At 55.4% G+C, this 19,391-nt stretch overlaps 5 protein-coding genes across 5 annotated transcripts; 1 reads left to right on the forward strand and 4 right to left on the reverse strand.

The window, feature by feature from the left end:
• Nucleotides 1–219, reverse strand: PHYSODRAFT_435469 (hypothetical protein; the record flags this gene model as incomplete). Its single annotated transcript, XM_009527039.1, has 1 exon — nucleotides 1–219. A coding segment is annotated over one exon (219 nt), but the record flags the coding sequence as incomplete, so codon positions are not given.
• Nucleotides 220–3,050: 2,831 nt separating this feature from the next.
• PHYSODRAFT_489287 (hypothetical protein) lies at nucleotides 3,051–3,434 on the reverse strand (the record flags this gene model as incomplete). Its single annotated transcript, XM_009527040.1, has 1 exon — nucleotides 3,051–3,434. The coding sequence occupies one exon, from the start codon at nucleotides 3,432–3,434 to the stop codon at nucleotides 3,051–3,053; it is 384 nt and encodes a 127-aa protein (XP_009525335.1).
• A 1,047-nt stretch (nucleotides 3,435–4,481) lies between these two features.
• Nucleotides 4,482–4,829, forward strand: PHYSODRAFT_436302 (hypothetical protein; the record flags this gene model as incomplete). Its single annotated transcript, XM_009527041.1, has 1 exon — nucleotides 4,482–4,829. A coding segment is annotated over one exon (348 nt), but the record flags the coding sequence as incomplete, so codon positions are not given.
• A 1,670-nt stretch (nucleotides 4,830–6,499) lies between these two features.
• PHYSODRAFT_436926 (hypothetical protein) lies at nucleotides 6,500–6,847 on the reverse strand (the record flags this gene model as incomplete). The annotated part of the gene is made up of 1 exon (XM_009527042.1): nucleotides 6,500–6,847. A coding segment is annotated over one exon (348 nt), but the record flags the coding sequence as incomplete, so codon positions are not given.
• Nucleotides 6,848–13,811: 6,964 nt separating this feature from the next.
• Nucleotides 13,812–14,501, reverse strand: PHYSODRAFT_364250 (hypothetical protein; the record flags this gene model as incomplete). The annotated part of the gene is made up of 1 exon (XM_009527043.1): nucleotides 13,812–14,501. A coding segment is annotated over one exon (690 nt), but the record flags the coding sequence as incomplete, so codon positions are not given.
• Nucleotides 14,502–19,391: the final 4,890 nt, after the last annotated feature.

The following is a 19,391-nucleotide window of genomic DNA, read 5'->3' on the forward strand; positions in this document are numbered from 1 at the left end:
CATAGCCTCGGACGTACAACCCCCCCCCGCCCCGTGAAGCCACTTGACAATATCGAACCGACCGTCACTGGCAGCATTATCCATCGCCTGCGGTGAAGGTCTCGCCGTAGTTATTTCGCAAAGCCATCGCATGACGGGCAAATTTCTCGAAACTGCTGCAATGTGCATTGCCATATTCGTGCAGCCTTCCGTGCGGTTCGTTTTCAGCCACTCAAGCACCGCTATCTGGTTGTCCACGAATGAGAAAATATTAATTTCATGTACTTTTCGGATGAATTCCATGTGAAACCTTCAAACGGAGGAATTGCACGTACGGCGGATGAATTGCACTGACATATGTAAACCATGCCACCACGACTTGAGCCCTGGGCTGCACGCGCTGATCGGGCCTCTTTCAATGCTTACAGCCTTGGTGTCCTCCGTTTACTACGTACGTCTACGTGTGACTGGCGTTAACAGTGAAAAATAAAAACAAGGTTGCTGCGCTTTGGCTGGGAGACCAAATTTCTACTTAGTGTAACAGTCTAACTGGTACATCTGGCCTAGAATGCATGAAGATCGGGGCTTGAAGTTGAGCACGTCAGTGTGGACCACGCGAGGGAGCTGAGGGATCTGCAGCAGTGCAAGAGGTCCAAATGGAAGTCAGTCCAGAATGAGGCGAGTAGCGAACAGGACAAGCGAGAGACGGTAGCGAACAGGACAAGCAGAGAGCAGTACATGACGACGGCAACGGTGGACGGATGACGGCGAGCGTCGAGCAACGGTAGACGGATGTGGCTGGTGGTGGAGCACGGGCGGGCGATGGACGAAGTTGCTGGTAGGGTCCGCGCGGTAGAGCTGTGGCTCGAGTTTGCTGATGGCTGCACGAGGTACGGGTAGGCGCGCGTGGGCGTATTCCCGGTGGCTAAGTGAGCGTCGCAGCAGTTTAGTTCGTAGTTTGCTAGTGATGGTCGAGTAGTTGCATTTGCGTTCTAGTGACGAGCGGTGGACGAGCAAGTGCGAACGATGGTGAGCGGTGACGGACGAACGAGTGTCGATGGACGAACGGTGATCGGGTGACGAACGAGACGAAGACGAGCAATATAATTGGAGCCCCGCGAGGGTGCCTCCGCCGCGGAGACGTCAGTTGAGTCTCCGTCGGTCATCTGGTGTTGTTCATATGTGTAGGACATGCACAGACACTGATCGAGCTAAGTGTCTCCGAGGTGTCCATGAAATCGAGATGCCTGAGCTTGTACGACCCGCTAGCAAGCAGGCGACATGAGACTTGTTACATTAGTATTTTTTATCGTGGAAGTGAAAGTTCTGCATGGTTGTTCACAGACAGATAGTTTCCACTAAAGATGTTCAGATGCAGCCCTCCGCAATCTAAAACTCTTTGAAAGTCGACGCGTTTACTTCTAATTCGCATTTGTATCGAACATGTTGTATATTCTTTAGAGGTCGATGCAGTAGTTGGTGAACTGCCTGTGGAACTACGCATACTGCAGCTTTCGAGAACCCTAGCAGTCGGAGGCAGGCAGATGCTGCGGCTGCGAAACAGGCGCAGGAGATGCCTGTGGATGGCGGTTTTGTAGCACAAAAAAAAAAAAAAAACCTAGGACAAAATTTGAGTCAAGAAGCACGGTTAGTTGATGATAACTACGGCCATCTACTGCGCCTGCTTCGTAGCCGCAGCATCTGGCCGGTAATGCGCAACTGGAGAAGTACGAAATGATGTTCTAGTCAAATTGAAACGAACAAATGTCTGCCTACTTTCTTAAACTTGTGAAGAGCGAAAAACTTCCAAAGACGTGTTTTGTTTTTGAGAAGCTTTTGTACCATCGCTAATTGCGATTTCGATGTCTCCTGAACGTTACCTGTAACTGGGAATACATTCGTGACGAATTAAAGTTTGTGAGGCTGGTAAACCAGCAAGCTGGTCTCCCAGGATAAAATAAAATACTACGTCTACGGCTTGAGCAGCGGACTGACTGTACGTGCAGTTTCGCTTACTTTAGACGGCTCCCCCGACTACAAGTTGAGCAACGAGCTGCACATACGTCACGCTTGCGACTACGAAGACGAATAAGTGAGCTGCACGTTCAGTCTCGTCCGTCGACTACAATTACAACGACAACAACGACAGGAAAGAATACATTAATATGTGTTCTGCCTGTGATTGATCATACTCCAGCAATATTACGAAGTAACCTTACAATTTTTTAAGTTTTGCTTTTTACAGCATTTCCGGGCGCTATCGCTATCGCTGCGTTACTGGAAGTATTGAACGAACCCAAAACCCTTTCCCTACGCTCAAAGTTGTCGGAGAGCGACAGTGAGGTCCCGGTGGGAGGTAAACTGCTGTTTCTCGTAGTTTTCGCTGACGCGACGACACAGCTGCGGTGGAGATTCTCCACTGGAGATGCTCCACTTACCTCACACCAAGTTCTTTAGCTATCCCAGCCTACACATAGCTCTCGTGTATCTATCAGGTAGAACGGTTATCCATAACTAGTTAACGTATTTCCCAGTCGGAAATCACCTGATGACCTGATGCTTGCTGTATTGCTTGGTTAATTTCCCATCGAAAATAGTGCGGTTCTGTATCTTCGACAGACTCCACCCATCGCGTCTGACAGAGCGAAGCCCCTCGACCAAATAAACTCAGGCAGAACCGTCGATCCAGTGCAACTCAGTTGGCATGCGCGACTCAAAGGCGTGTCCTCAACTATCAGGTCGGAGATGTCAATGTCGACACCGTCGGGAACATTCGTCTTGAGCTTCTTGCGGAGAAGCAGACGCACGACAAGAATTGGCGACTCCTCCATTCTTCTTCTTCCCAAGGAAAGAGAATGCCGTATGAGACGGTTGCATGCAAAAAAAGTGAAAATGAGAGTGAGGGGAGCAGCGAAAAGAAAACTTCTCTTTTTATACAAGCTTTTCTTTTGGGTGGAGCGAAAATTAAAGAAGCGTGGGTTTCTGACGAATTGACGGCGTTAAAACTTACTACTACATGGCTTACTCCGCAGCTTACAAACATCCAGTTGCCGTGTTTCAAGTCTGGGATATTAGCGACGATGGCCGATTACCACAACTACCGCTGGGGTCTTTGATCTCCCTCCGTGACGTCGCAGCAGCGAGACCACCTGCGAGTGGTTATTCATAGTCGCGACAGCCATGGGCGTTACTTCCTCTTCGTTCTCCGCGTTCACGTTCGCTCTGTTCTTGACCAGCGCTCGAGCCACTTCAAGCTGCCCGTACTCGCTCGCCAGATAGAGAGCGGTGGCGCCGTCGGGTAGACGCCTGTCCACGTAGGCTCCTCTTTCCAGCAGCATCTCCACCATGGCCTTGTGTCCACGCCACGCCGCGCACATGAGCGGCGTCCAGTCCTCTCCATCAACAGCTTCGATGTCCGCTCCGTGGTCCAACAACATCCTCCCCATCTCGGCCATACGCTAGTTGGATACGCACTCAGCCTCGCAGTGTTGGCCTTTGCGTGTGCATATCGGCTGGGCGGTTTTCAGCTTGATAAGCCTGCCGAAACACCACAATAGCGTTTACTTCGGGGTACTTAAGGCACAACGGGTGGGGGGACGATCAAGCGCTAAGTGGGGTTATAGCTCTCAACGAGAGCAATTACATGAGCTTTTATTAATTATTTCTTAATATTTATTACATGTAAATGCAGATTTTGAAACCATTACCGTCGATATCTTGCAAAACTGCAGTATTCCCCCGCCTGACGAAGCAAGGCGGGCAGTCTCTCTTGCTCGGGTCCATCCTGTTCAGAGAGCCCCGCTTGTGCGCTCTACTCGAGCTGTAAAAAACAAATACAAAAATTTCACGTAATTTGTAATTATCACCGCTGTACTTCAGCTAATGAGTCATTACTGCAGCTTTTTTGCACTTCAACATGGAAGTTCGCCATATTCCGTCCTCATTATCCAACTTGCCATCAAGCCCGCACCTCGACCCCAGTACCAAGACCAGCGATGGCCAAGCAGCGACACAGCCGTGACCACTCCGCCAAGAAGCAAGTCGCGGCCCAGCGCCCCGCAGCCGAGCCTGAAATCGAGATCGAGCCCGCGGTCATCCCCCAGCTGCTCATGACAGCGTGCTGCAAGGGCTTCACCGATCTGGCGGCAACTCTGCTGGAGGGCGGCGTGCCCACGAGCGTCAAAACTGCGGACGGCCGCACGCCGCTCATGGCCGCCGCCCTGTACAACCACCCGGACGTGGCGAGGCTGCTGCTGAGTCGAGGCGCGTCCGTGGATGACCAGGTGTTCGACGGCTACTCGGCGCTGCTGCTGGCCAGCGAGAACGGACACGCCGAGTGCGTGCGCCTGCTACTGGAGTACGGCGCCGACGTAGACCAGACCAACAAAGGCGGCTGGACGGCGCTCATGGTGGCGGCGCAGAACGGCCACAGTCGAGTGGTAACGACACTGCTGCCCAAGAAGCCCAAGCTCGACATGCAGCGTCCTAACCGGTGCACGGCGCTTTACATCGCCAGCGAGCACGGCCGCGCAGAGGTGGCGGAGCTGCTGGTGATGCATGGAGCGAACATTGAGACCCCGGAGGTGCGAGGGTGGACGCCGCTCATGGCTGCGGCCTGGAAGGACCACTCGGACGTGATCAAGGTGCTGCTCAAGCACGGAGCGGCCATTGATAAGCGCCAGGATGACGGAGCCACGCCGCTCTGGATTGCATCCGAGCACGGGCATCTTGAGTGTGTGCGCGTGCTGTTGGAGCACGGAGCTGATATGGAGATCGCGGACAAGACGGGCTGGACGCCGCTCACGGCGTCGGTGAAGGGCGGACGTGCTGATGTCTTGAAGCTGCTGCTCGAAAAGGGGGCGGATATGGAGAAGACGCTGCCGAAGAACGTGACACCGCTCTACCTCACGTGCGAGACGGGAAACCTCAAGCCGCGGCATTCGACATGGCCATTTCCAACCACGACGCCTGACCCATCCTGGCTGCCATGTAGTATCTTCGAAAAGCGCCGACTACTGCGCGAATCCACGCGCTGTGAGGCGAAATGGGGAACTCCATCAGTTCTGCGAGATGCGCCGCAGCAAGGCCAACTACAGTCAACGTCGACTCGATCAGAGGAGCAGCAGTTGGCTCGTTTAAGCCAAAGTTGGACACCAAGCAGGAGGATCATACTAATATATTTAACTTACGGTTTACAAAATTGTCCAGGTCTGGAATGTCCTAAACCAGGTTATCAGCGCCGACGCCCAGGGTGGTTCTGGTGGCTATACGTGGCTCGCCTCATAGCGAGGTGTCTCTAATAGATCCTGCTGGAATAGCCCCAAACAGTGTAATAGACGTGTTCCTTGTATTATGGTCCACGGATTCCGTCATTCTCGTTTCGCTAATGCTCGGAGTTGAAGTAGTCCAGCAGCTACACTGCTTTCAACCGTGACTGTACTACCTTGATGGACCACTCGATTTCTCTGTAGCCACAAAACTGTCATGCAAACTGTACTGAGGATCCACCAAATTCGTTTTCACTCTTGCTCGTACTCCGCAACGTCGTCTTGGAATGCACGGCTGAGTCGGTAACTGAGTTCCGACGATAACGGAGGAGGCGCTCGTGATGCACAACTTGTCATGAAGCACTGGAGATGCGGGCCCTAGTTGTCATGCTTGAGCACATGGACACGTCCAGAAAATATGGCTGAGCGTCTCTTCTTCGTTCTGGCAGCTCTGTAATTTGCGGCAGCTATTGTCCTCTGCCTTCCTTCGAAAAAGAGATTGAGCGGTCGTGTAGCGATCCTGCAGCTGACCACGCTTGATATTCCGTGAGTGCATTCTTGTGGGCCCATAATGTCCGAGGCGTCTGTTGCATTGCTCCGTGACTCCACTCATCTCTGCTCCCTGCTTGCTCGAGGCGCTCGACGATCGGACGTAGTTCTCGTCCAGGTTCGATACCAAGATCAGATACGGAACAACGGTGGAGGGAGCGGGTCAAAGAATTGAGTTCGCGTTCGACGACAATATATGGCCGATCTGAGTATTTATGGGACCTGTCGCGAGTCGCCCTGGAAGGGACGGCTGCCGCTGCGAGAACGAAGTAGGACGGTACGGACAGGTAAGGAACGGTATGAAATTCAACAGAGTCAAATACAAAGATTCAACTTGTTGTTTCCACGGCAAATTCACGACCGACCAACCTACCCGGCACGGAGAACTTCGCCCCGCGCACTCTCTTGCTTCTCTTCAACTTGATCGTTGACACACCGCCGCCCGAACCCATGGTCACCTCCTTTCACCCCTCCTCCCTTGGCTCACGTCAAGGCTCACGCCCCGAGCCACGCAGCGTCCGTGACCTCCATCCTGTCTCCTCCCCTCACGGCCAACTCGCGGAACACGCCACTGCTTCCATCACGACTCTTCGTCCACGCAACGGGCCCGCCGCCAGCCAATCCTCGCTAAAGTCCGATGACGGCTCAGTCAGCTCATCCTCGAACAGCTGATCCTCGAGTAGCAGTCCACGCGCTGATTGACAGGGTGCCGGAGGACGGCTACGACCGTACCCGAGACGGTGACCACCGTTCCCACTCGGGACATCCTCCCCGACTGAGACTCGACGTCCTCGTCGAGCGTCCTCTTCCTCCTTGGCCGTCTTCATCTTCGCGCGCAGGGCACGTTGCTCCGCCCTCAGCCCGCTCAGGGTACGCACCGGCTTCGGTTTTCCGACACACCCGTCCGCACGCCAGAATGCTTCACTCAGGCGTTCGGCTTGCTGCAATTCCTCGACGTCACGGAGCCAGTCGGCGTAGCTCTCCTCCGCCATCTTCGCAGGTGAACGCACTCCCGACGCCGCCTCGTAGCACTTCAGCAAGTGGCTGGCGACCCCAGTCGCCGCCACCACGCAGCTCCACTGCATCACGACTGCATCAGGGCTCAACCCACCGTCGGCAGCATAGACGTGCAAGGGCACGCGCCAATCAAGCAACGAGCCCGGGGATACCACTACGGCATCTTAAGAAGCTGTATGAGCTGCTGAGGGGGCTGCTCAAGGCCGGACTCGTGTCTTTCTCTGACAGCCCGTGGGCATCGCCGATCGTCATCGTCCTGATAAAGAACGGGATCGACATTCGACTGTGCATCGACTACAAGCTGGTCAATGCCATCACAGCGATCATGGAATTTGCCATGCCACTCGTCGATGACTTGTTGACCGACCTAGAAGGATACCTCTGGTTCTGCTCACTCGACGCTGCGAGTGGATTCTGGGCCATCATGATGACGCTACGAGCGCGCAAGATCTCGGCCTTCGTCTGCCCGCTGGGACACTTCGAGTGGCTTCGCATGCCTTTCGGCCTCAAGAACGCGCCGATGATCTACCAGCGCATGATCGACAACGCGTTGTGGGGTCATGTCCAGCCGAAGGGAGGTTGGAAGGCCTTTGCGGAACAGATGGGAGCTGCCAAAGCCGAATCAGCACGTCTCCGACGACTCGAGTCGTCGAGATACCTGCAAAACCCTTCCACAGCGTCCCGCACGATGACTCGCAGGCACTAGATCCTGTCTTGCTGCTGATCAACAGCCCGGATGCAGACATGTTTGCGACCAACGAGCCCGACGACTCGTCACTGGTTCCGGTGTTTGATCGCCGATCGTTTGTGGATGACATATGCTTCGGAGGTGAGAGCTTCGAAGACTGTCTTGCCACGCTGAACCGGCTCTTGAGCCGATTTGAGGAGTGCCGGATCAGCGTCAGCTTCACCAAGAGCATATTCGTGCAAGGAGGCGTCGATTTCCTGTCGCACGAGATCTCGCGAGATGGGATGCGCGCAGACCCCAAGAAACTGGACGCAATCACGAAGCTGTCGTTCCCTCGGACAAAAAAGTGGATGCAGTCCTTCCTCGGAGCGCTGAATTACTACAGCCGGTTTATCCAAGACTTCGCAGTCTATGGAGCCGCGCTGTACCAGCTCAAGGACGACGACTTCGCGCCCGGGGATGACCTCGCTGTAGCCCGCCGCAGCTTCCAAGCACTTCAGCAGAAGGTGGCGGCGGCGCCGATCTTTCGGCACTTCGATAAGAAGAAGGACGTGCACGTGATGCTTTACGCGAACGAATGGGCAGTCAGCTCGACATTGCTCCAGACGCACGACGACAAACTGCACCGTATGCGCTTCTGTGGTCGCGTCTTGAAGAACGCAGAAATAAATTACCATCCTGCAGAAAAGGAGGCGTTGGCTCTACTCCAGCTCCTGAAGACCTGCTATACGCAGCTAGCGGGACGGACCATCCGCGTGTACAGCGGTTCTCAACGTTGGAATGGATCACCAAGTCCAAGTCACTCTTCGGGAGAGCGGTGCAATTCGCCGTGTTGCTTTCCCCGTGGCACTTGATCGTCCAGCGCGTGAAGGAGAAGGACTGCGTATTTTCACAACTGCTCCAGTCGACGGTAACCAACTTTGTGGACCTCGATGACTCGCTGGACCTGGTTGCTCCACCAACGAAAGGCCCGCCGACGACTCGTATGGACCCAAACCTCCTGTACGCACGTCTCCCGAAGACTCACACGGGGTTTGTGGTCTCCTTTGACGGCTCCGCGAAGACCGAGAAGTATGGTGGATATGGCAGTTGTTCGTGGATCGTGTGGCGCCTACCAGAATGGACAATAGTGATTGCGGCGAGGGCTTACCTTGAGAAGACGACTGTTAATCTTGCGGAGTGCACTGGCATCACCAACGGAGTCCTTGCAGCTTTGGACCATGGCGCCGAAGACTTGGTCATCGTCGGGGACTCGAGGCTCGCGATCCAGCAATCCCTAGGGGTGATCGCATGCCGGAAGGAGTCGCTGATTACTCAGCTGAGTCACCATAAGGAAATCACGGCACGACTGCGGTCAGTCAAGTACCTGCACATGGTTCGAGAATTCAATGCGGCCGCAGACTCATTGGCGTCGGAAACACTTGAATCCAAGACGTCGAAGGTGGTCCTGAGTGAAACTCGGAAGGCAGAGCTCTGCGAACTGAACCGCATCCAGGAAGTGATCTATGAGTCGACGCGAGATGAAGCAACAGTGCAAAACCATGTTCCTGGAGGCTCTATTCAAATTGCGGACGGATACGAGGTCACCAAACCCAGGATATTCGCTGATTTCGTGCGCAAAGAACCTTTCAGGATCATGGCGATGACTCGTTCACAAGCTAGATCGAAGACGAAGCGAGTCCGATTTGCGGACGACAGTACCAACGAGACGCCACCCAAGCCGATGACTCAAACCGACAAAGAGCACACTGATGAACGACCATCGAAAGCAGCTCAAGCACCGCCCGCAGCGCCAAACGCAGAAGACATTGACCCCGTCGATGTCCAAGTGGAGAGGCGACGGCGCATAGCAGCCGCTCAGGACGAGGAACTACGGTGGGCAAACCTGAAAACAGTCCTCCGAGGCGAGGTCGAGAAGCTCGGGTACAGGGCTGCACGAGATGCCTGGAAAATTGCGGACACGTTCGTTCTGTCCGACGACGGAGTACTCTACAATGTGAATTCGAGTCGTCGAGACACGTCTGGAGAGCAAGAGGAGATCAAGCTGCGTCTCGTGGTACCCACCACAATGATTCAAGAAGTGTTGCAGAACTGCCATGACTCGCTAGAAGGCGGGCACCAAGGGGTAGTGCGGACCTACCAGCGAGTCAAGCGGGATTACTATTGGTTCGGCCTCTACACAGACGTCGAGAAGCATGTGAAGTCGTGCCCGGACTGCAGCACCAGCAAAAGCCGACCACAGTTGCGAGGGTATTCTCCCGGCAACGTGTTGGCAGAGCGACCACTCCAGATTGTGTCCATGGACTTCGTAATACCGCTCCCGATGACTCGGAGAGGCAACACTGCCCTCCTCCTATTCCAATGTGCGTTCACGGGATTTGTGATCGCCAAGGCAATGTCGGACACGACAGCGCTCAAGGTAGCCCAAGCTTTCGAAGAGTGTATATACCGACGATTCGGAGCACCTTCGTTGGTTAGACACGACCGGGATCCTCGCTTTATGAGCGAGGTGTTCCAGGCCCTTGCCGAAATGATGCAGTCAAGGTCGCGGGCTACGCTGAGTTATCGGCCCCAAGCCAACGGGCAGCAAGAGAGGTCGGTGAAGACGGTGATTCAATCCGTGAGAGTGTACGCCGAAGACCCGCTTCAGCAGGATTGGGGCGAGATCGTGGAACGGTTCGTCTTCGCGATCAACAACTCACAAGACATGACACGGAAGGAAACTCCATTCTTCCTCGTCCATGGATGGGACGCTCAGTCGATGTTGAAAGCGATGTCGACCTCGCTCCGCAGGGGCAGTAGCAGACAATCCGACGCGCTGGCGTGGCACCGGGACGTCAACCGACAACTCCAGATTGCACTCGAGATGGCCAAGGAATACCAAGCGACTGAATAAGCCCGCCGAGCACGCGAACATAACGAAGCACTGAGCCGGAAGGAGAGAGCAACCATCCCGACGACTGGCAGGAACAAGTCGTCGATAGCAACGCCAACCAATCAGGACGCGGACTCAGACCCCTCAAGCAACGCGCCGATGTCTCTATTCGAGCCGGGTAGTCGCGTATGGCTGTACATGGAACGTGTCAAGCCGGGGCCGGCCAAGAAGCTGGCCCACCGCTGGCACGGCCCGTTCCGGATCAAGAAGAAGGTCGAAGAGTACGCCTACGAGCTCGAGTTGCCGAACCGGAACGGCTATCGGTTTTACCCGGTAGTCCATGTCTCGCGGTTGAAGCCGGTGAGTGAATTCAAAGACCGCCCAAAGACTCGACTGGCGCCTGACATCACCGAAGACTCCCGGCTGGACTTCGACGAGGAATTACTCCCCGAAGACAGCTGGGAACCTGATAGTCTGGCCGGTGAGAGCGAAGTGTTGGAGATTCTGGATGATCGGATGCCCATGTCAACAAGAACGGGACGCTCAGTGCGTGAATTCAAGATCAAGTGGGCAGATCAGGACGAGCCCACGTGGGAACCAGTCACCCACCTCTCCTGTGGGGGTCTTCTCTACGACTACCTGAGGCGCAAGCGAAGCGAGCAACGCCTTCAAATGGTACACGTCGTGGACGAAGATTAGAGCTCGCTCGCGACGCCTCAAAGATGATGAACTACGCCTGGGGCAACGCAGCTCAGGAGGGTAGACCAAAATGACTACTGCGGAAGATGGTGGCCTGTACCTTGGGCAATGCAGCCCAGAAACGCAGACGAAGACGATTACTGCAGAAGACTTGCATGATTTTTATTTTTTTGAAAACTGGACATGACGATCTGGAAGAAGAATCCAGAAAACCTAAATACCCCAAGCTGAACGCACCTACGACTACAACCGTGAAAACTCAAACAGCTTGGGTGAAAGAAACACCTGCACCCGACGACTCACCGTTCCTAGTCGTCACCATCCTCGCGAGCGTCACCCTGCAACTCACAGAAGCTGCAGCCTGCGCCAGCACCTGGAGGTGGTCCGAGTTGTCGAGAGCCACGTGAGAAGTAGCTGCAGACGCCGGAGGCTCGCTTGGCTCAGGACCCAAAGACTCGTCGGAAGCTTGGGCAGGTTCACGGAAACCAGCATCCCAATCAGCCGCGATCTCGTTTGGCGTGAGGTCGGGACAATCGACGATCTGGCGCCCGACTTCCTCGCGCGTGGTGTTTGCAGGGACGAACAGCGGAAACCTTGGATTGCAGGGGAAGAACGTCGTGTTGTACGGATGCTGGGCAGGAACATCCACCCAGCCATTACGCCACGGCTCAGCCGCGTCCAACGCCGAAATCTCGCTGAACCAGTCGGTCGTCTTCGGCAGCCACGTGAGGTTGTCGAAAGGGCAACCCAGCATAGAAGGCTCAAACAAAGACTCGGTGTGGAGAGCAGCAAACTTCGGTTCCTTGCTGACAAACCACCTCCAGACCTGGTAGATGATCTTGGCTCGGAACCGATTCCAGCGCTTGTTCCGCTCGGCAGCATACGCCAACCACTCAGCCTTGGCCTCGTCCAGCTCAGCTCGAACTTTGGCCTTCGCCTCAGGGGACCAATTATTCCCTTCCAGCTCCTTGGTAGCGATCCGGAAGCAATTCTCCACGGCGGGAGCCGGAATCCAGTGGTAACGCTCCCAATCCGAGAACCCAAGATCAATGTCGACTGGATCCCCGTACCCTCGAAAGTTGCTCCAATACCCGTTAACTCGAGTCGTCGGGGGCGCTCGCTGGGAGACCTTGACAGAAGGATCAAATCCACGGGTGTAGAACAAACATGCGCGCTCCGGGAGACGCCGGCGAAGCTGCTGCCAAGGGTGGTCCGGGTTCTTGAAGTCTTTAAGCGCCTTGATACCAGCAGCCGTGGCAGCAATCCGAGCATCCCCGGGAATAGGAGTCGGCAACTCGCAATTCAAAATCTGGATCCAGCACTTAGAAGCGCCAGGAAACCGGAATTCAGGAGCCAAGTATGGAGTGGCCCAGTTCAACACGTGTTTTGAGTAACGAGCAGTGGGCAGCACATCTCGGGCTGCAGGCGAGGCACACAGAGAGCGCGCAGAACTTGAACTTGGTCCTGGGCCGATAACTGCGTAGTGACGACTTGGCGCGATGACAACTTATGGCGAGACTTAGCCGGTTTCTTACCTCGGGCACGAGTCGTCGGAACCTACTGAGATGCCGCATTTGCAGGCCGGTGAGCCGATGAGACAGCGACCGAGGTGTCCGCCGACTCAGCAGAAGCTGCAGGACCAAGCGGACGAGAAGTCGATGACTCAGCGCTGGCAGGAGGCAGAGCTGGCGCAGGTGACGAGAGATCAGTGGAAGCCGATGACGACAGACCGTCAGCAACCGGAGGTGACGGAGCTGGAACTACAGCAACCACCACAACGCGCTCTCCCTCCCACTCGTCGAGTTCCTCCTCATCAGCAGAAGCAGCACCGCCATCAACCACTGAGTCGTCAACCAGACCCTCCGTCAATCCAGCATCCGAGCCATCTCCGAACCACTGAGGCACCTCCGGAGACTGCTCGACTGAAGCTAACTGCTCGTCCGTCCCTCCGCGATCAGCCCGATGACTCAAGCCACCAACTTGTGGATCATCACCGGAACCAGAGACTGGGACAACAGCTTGGACAGGAGTTTCCGCAGAAGCAGCAGGCGGCGCAGAACCAGGAACAGAGGGCGCAGTAGCCTTCGCGACTGGAGCAGGACTCGTGGGCGGAGAGACACTGGAACCGATGAAGCGCCGTAGCCCGGAGAGCCGCGAGGCACCGACGCAGAACGACTTCGTGCCCAGCGAGACTCCTTCCGCTTCTTGGGCAACTTCTTGGGCTTCTCCGACGACTTCATCACGGGAGACGATGACACCGATGACCCAGCCGATGACTCGGCAGAAGTCTTGCGAGCCTTCGACCCTGAGCGACTCGGTCGAGCTGGGGAAGCAGCAGCACTGACGTAGCCCGAGTCTTCGCGAGACCTTTTGCGGGACGAGAACCGTGGAGAAGACGATGACCGACGCGACGCGCGAGATTTCTTGACTGCAGTGGCAGACGTCCCCGGAGTGGTCTTGTTTGCACCAGCGAGAGTGTCCTTGCGCAAGGGATCCCCGATGGAGTCATTCAGTGAGAAGGCAGTCCGAGCCAAGTCTTCGGCGATATCTCTGTCCGGCTTGGAGCAGTCTGCTGTACGATACTGCTTCTGCAAAATCGCGAGAGACTCGGGAGTAAGATCCAGCAAGCTCCAATTGAGTTCACCAGTCGAGATACCTGCAAGCAAGATGTGTCATCGGGACAAAGCCAGCAAACATAAACCAAATGACGACCAAATGGAGACTACGAACCTTCTACGGCGAGGACCAGGACGTCGGGGTCCATATCTTCCAGCTGCACGTGAGCGCGAAACGTCTTGTTGGCACGGGGGAGCCGCTTCACTTGCTCTTCGAGGTCCTCATTGCGGCGGCGATGGCGAGCTGGTGCGGTGTCATCGGCGGCGTCTGAGCGAGCCAGCAGATTGTGCAAGCGCCTGCTTTGAGCAGTCGACGAAGCAACGGCCGCCTTGTAGACCTCCTGCTCACGTTTCAACTGAGCTAGAGCCCGGGCTTGTGAGTCTTCGGCCACCCTGACACGATTCTCCTGCCGCTCGGAACACTCTCTGAGGCCATCCACGGCGGCGTTCGACGACTCGAGCTCGACGATGTAATGAACCTCCAGCTGACGAAGATGCGCGACATCCTTCTTCAGCTGTGCGATCCCGTCGTTTGCGTTCTTCAAGAATACCTTCTGGTTCTCCAAAGAGTACGTCTGCGACCGCAACCGATTCTCTGCAGCAGCCTCCGCTGACTCAGCAGAGTGCAGCCGGGCGCGCATAGTTGCCATGTCCAGCGTCGAGCCTTCGCCAACATCCATGTTTGGCTCCGCAGCAGTAACCACTTCATCGAGGTTCCGGGCCGACGCCAGGCGAGAACCCACGCGGCGATCACCACGGATGCTCGGTCCCAGCTGCAGGTTCACCGAGAGACGGCCGAGAGACTCCAGCTTCGAGCCCAGCACCGCCAAGATGCGCTCCGACGACTCATCACATGCATCACGGACCAGCTGCTCCAGGGCGTCGCGACGCATAACTTGACCACGACCGCGCGAGTTGTCGGGAGCAGGCTGAGAAGAACCAGGAGACCCAGGGCGAGATTTTGCCAGGGTTCCCGAAGACTCGTGGCCACGCATAGCCTCGATAAGGCACGCCACCAGCCGACTGCAGATATAAGCAGACGCATCAACGAGAACAACGTCAGCACGAGTGAAAAGAATAGAGACGCATGCAGAGACAGGGTACGCACCTGTGCGGCATCGCCTGGACGCGGAGAACCGGCAGCCGTCGACCCAGCGCGAGCCGAAGACGATGACCGAGCAGGCGAAGACGCAGCAGAAGCCTGGCCGGAGAGGCCGCCACCAGAACTCGACGCAGTGGGAGCCTGCCGCCAGCAGACGCGTGAGGGTGAGCAGTCGACGGCACGAACAGGAGACCGAACGCAGCACATACCATGTCAGCGGGATCGACGCCGAGCGCCCGGAACGCGCGGGCCAGCGCAGCCTTCGCGGCGCGAGACGACCCAGCCGTGGTAGCGCGAAGTCGCCGGGAGCACCCTAACGCTCACCAAGTGCTGTGGCTCGTGACACGGTGTGGACAGCTGCGGTGTCGAGAAAGTTGAGTGAAGCTCACGGCAAGCCCCGCGGCATTCGGCGTCGACTCAACTGGCGGATCGAGGCACATCGCCATTCGATCGATGGTGTTCGACGGCCGCGGATTGGCCAGTCTGGACCAATGACGATGATTCGTCGACACTCGAGCTCAAGCCGTGGTGTATCCACACAACACCGGAACTTCAAGGACGACCCGAACCTACGGCGAACTTTGGCCTGGGTTCCGCACCTAAGACGACTCTTCGAGTCATCGGGAGGCCGTCCGAGCCTTCAAGAGAGTTTTGAAGAGTCGGGTGGTTACCTGGAAGATCCACAACGGACACGTCTAGACTAGATATTTGTATTGAACCATAGGAAAGAGAAGATAGAACAGATAAGCCCTTTGGGCAACAATGACAGAACAGCTTTTCCTCCCAACCACTCAAGGAAGACGTCCGGGCTATCGGTGAGTTCCCGTAGCAATTGGATAAACCTGTTGGTTGGATTATGACTGTCGGTGGACGCGCCTGCTAGTATCGTAGCGTGCGTTTACCCGTGGTCAGGCCAAGAGTAGTGAAGAAGTGGCCGTGTATACGAAGGGCGAGTCATCGCCGTGTAGTGGAGGAGCGAGAGCGCACTCCATTTATCCTTCCCGTCGGAGTATAGCTCCGGCACCCTCGTATCAAGCCGTGACTGGCTGGGACCCTTCCTTCCTGAGAGCCTGCGATGTTTATATTGTGTGTGAGAGTATGTCAGCCTTTGCTCGTGGCTGGTGACGCTGGGTTTCCGTCAGTTGACTAAGCGGAAACACGGTGCACAGAGGAAACATCAACCCGGTGCAAGGGAAAGTTCCTGGGCCTTCAGGTTCTAACCCTAACAAGCCCATTGAGTCATCGGGACTTGGTGGGTGTTGTTCGTGGGGAAAGTGTGCTATTATATAATTTAGTGCGTGTTCCTACACGACATTTGGATACCTGCATGTTAGTATAGGTGGCATTCTGGCCCATAACGAGCTCTGGTTCGAATGTAGACGAAGCGATGAGTTGCGTAAATTAAAATAAAAAGAGAGAGCGATCTATCTACCTGTTGGATGAGCAAATGCCGCTCATTTCGCGAAACTCTGACGATTGACTACTAAGGATTCGCGGGTGCTGGAATAGCTCGTCCAGACTTGTCTAATCCGCATTGCAAGCGAATTCGGTGTGCCGCACATGCTGCGCACCAGGCACTCTCTGGATACTTTCCCCACTCAATACGATAGTGGCATCAAAGCAGGGTTCTGCAGTAGCTTTAACTCTCTCTCTCTCTGTATATCTAGCTAGCCTAGCTCCCAGGCCGAAATGAGACACTGGTCATCCTCAGTATCTTCTTGACGTAGTTCAAGAACTCGACTTAGCCAACTGTCAGCAATCGTTTTATTTAGCATCTATTCATTCTTGTCAACAACGTATCTTGCTTCTGTAATGTTCATCAATTGATTTCTGAAGCCTTATTAACAGAAATGGCTCCAAGTCGGGCTCGCATACAAAACTAACTTGCGATTTGAACATGTTTCGCTGAGATCGAACCATTATTGCTGGTAAATACCAGTTTCAGGGGTCAAATTTTGACTAATTCGACCTGTGTACTCCCCCGAGCGTTCGCTCCGGGTCGCCTATGCTTGGCCCCGGCAAAAGAACTTGTAACTTTCCAAAATCGGGTACCAAACCGGGTCTCCCTTTCTTAATTGTAATGTTTAAGCTAATATCTGCCGGAATCGGGTATCCGTCGATAAATGCTAAGATTTATGCACATTTTTTTCCAACGGCTGATACTAATCGTTTATTATTGACCAAAACCTGCATTCAAACACTTACGGACGCTCTAGTACACTATGAGAGCGCCATGACTTCGCTGAAGGCGTATCAATTTGCGCCATAATCGACCAAGCTTAGCTGAAGATAAACAACACGACTTGTCTAGCTGCAGGCTGCATTTTTTACATGTCAATTTGCACAATACCCAATCACTCTTAGCCGAAGATGCCCAACCTCGTGTCTGTCGCCAAACCAATTGTTCATGAGTCTTCGGGAGCGCCGCCAATAGGTGCACATGGACGAGGAGAACGTGTGGACATATCCGCCGATGACTCGGAGGATCCGACGGCAACAGGAGAGCCGGCGGCAGCCGGGCTCTGGGTACACCAATGACTGGTCAGGGAGACCCATATATACTGAGATCAAGTCAAGCGGAAACCGGGAGTAATCCGTCTGATGAGAGGCACCAACGAGCACAAGGAGAACAAGAAGGAAAGCAGGAGGGGAAGACTAGAGAGTAGTTTGAGAGACGATAACATTTAATATCACTTCGGAATTTGCCCCCACAACCACAAGCTACAAACCAACAGGTGAACAGCCGCAACAAGCTCAAGCCCTCTCCGACGACCGACATGACGACGTCCAGCAAGAAGGCCGAAGTCATCCTAGGAAGTGACAATTACTTCCACTGGGAGTTCGCGATGCGTATGACGCTCGCGAGGAAGGGGCTGCTGGCGCACGTCCAAGTGGTGAAGGACCCGACGGAGATGACGGAGGCCTGGATGCTCAACGACATGAAGGCGCTCGGTCTGATCGCTCAAGGCGTGGCTGTGGAACACCACACGAAGATTCGGTCGGCGACGTCGGCTATCCAAGCCTGGAATACTCTACGCGAGTTCTACAACCGGACGACGATGCATAATCGGGTCACGATGACTCGTCGGCTCCACGAGTTCAAGATGGAGGACGGTGCGACGATGGCGAAGCACCTGGACAAGTTCGACGAGCTCATCGTGGGCCTTCAGACGCTTGGAGAGCCCCTCGATGACTCCCGACAACTCGTCATCCTGCTGAGCAGCTTGCCGGGGGAGTACGAGTTGATCGCATCCATCGTCGAGAACTCGAAGGACGTGACCCTCATCGAGGTGAAGGAGAAGCTGCTCAAGGAGTACGAGCGGCAGGAGAAGAAGGAGACCACGGAGCGCGCGTTGAAGGCTACCTCGTTCGGAGGTAGGGGCCAGAAGGGGAAGTTCGGCAAGGGCGGCAAGGCATTCGGCCGCAAGCGCAACGGCGGACGAAAGGTCGGTGGCTTCAAGGGCAAGTACTTCAACTGCGACCAAGTGGGCCACATAAAGCGGGACTGCCCGGAAAAAGCAAATGGAGACACCGCCGAAGACTCGGTGTTCGCTGTGGCGGAGAATCCATCGGCGGGTTGGCTGATCGATAGTGGGGCGACGGCTCACATGACGCCTCACCGCGATGCCTTGTTCGAGTACAACGAGTCGTCGGCGGACATGTATGTGACAATCGCGGACGGGAAGAAGATCCGCGTGGCAGGGAAAGGGTCGGTGCGCCTAACGGGCATCGACGGCAAGCGCATCAAGATGGTGGAGGTGCTCCACATCCCCGGACTCGACCGGCGACGGTACTCTCGGTTGGGAGGTTGGCTGAACGCGGCATGAGTGTCGAGTTCCAGCGGAAGTCGTGCGTCATCTGGGACAAGACGAAGGCGGTCGCTTCGGGGAAGAAGGTCGGCAAGGCGTACTTGCTGGACTGCCAGCAGGACATGGTGTATTACACCGAGTACTCGGGAGTCGACGGGAAGTGGGAGCTATAGCACGCTCGTATGGGACACTTGAACGGAGACGCTATGGCAAAAACCCGCGAGGCGACTGACGGGTTCCCGACGACTCAACAGCAGACGAAGATCCTGTGCGGAGGATGCATGAAGGGCAAGCAGACGGTCGCACATTTCCCGTCGCGGTCGACGTCGGCGACGACTCCACCGCTGGAACTAGTTCAAACGGACGTGATGGGTCCTATGAAGACGAAGTCCAAAGGCGGAGCGAGGTATGTGCTCACATTTGTCGACGACTACTCGCGACACGTCGTGGTGTACTTCTTGACCAAGAAGAGCGAGGTCGTGACCAAGTTCAAGTCGTTCATGAAGCTGTACGAGAACCAATGGGGACAGCGCAATAAATGTCTGCGCTCGGACAACGGCACTGAGTTCGTGAACACGCCGATGACTGAGTTCTGCCGGGTGAATGGGATTATGCTTCAGAAGACGGTCCCGTATAGCCCCCAGCAGAACGGCGTGGCGGAGCGGATGAACCGCACGATCATGGAGAAGGCTCGAAGCATGCTACACTACAAGGGCGTGGCTTCGATATGGTGGGCAGAGGCGGTCAGCACTGCTGTCTACCTGATCAACCGGTCGACGAACAGCATGCAC

Source organism: Phytophthora sojae (assembly GCF_000149755.1).
Source record: "Phytophthora sojae unplaced genomic scaffold PHYSOscaffold_3, whole genome shotgun sequence".
Lineage (NCBI taxonomy): Eukaryota > Oomycota > Peronosporomycetes > Peronosporales > Peronosporaceae > Phytophthora > Phytophthora sojae.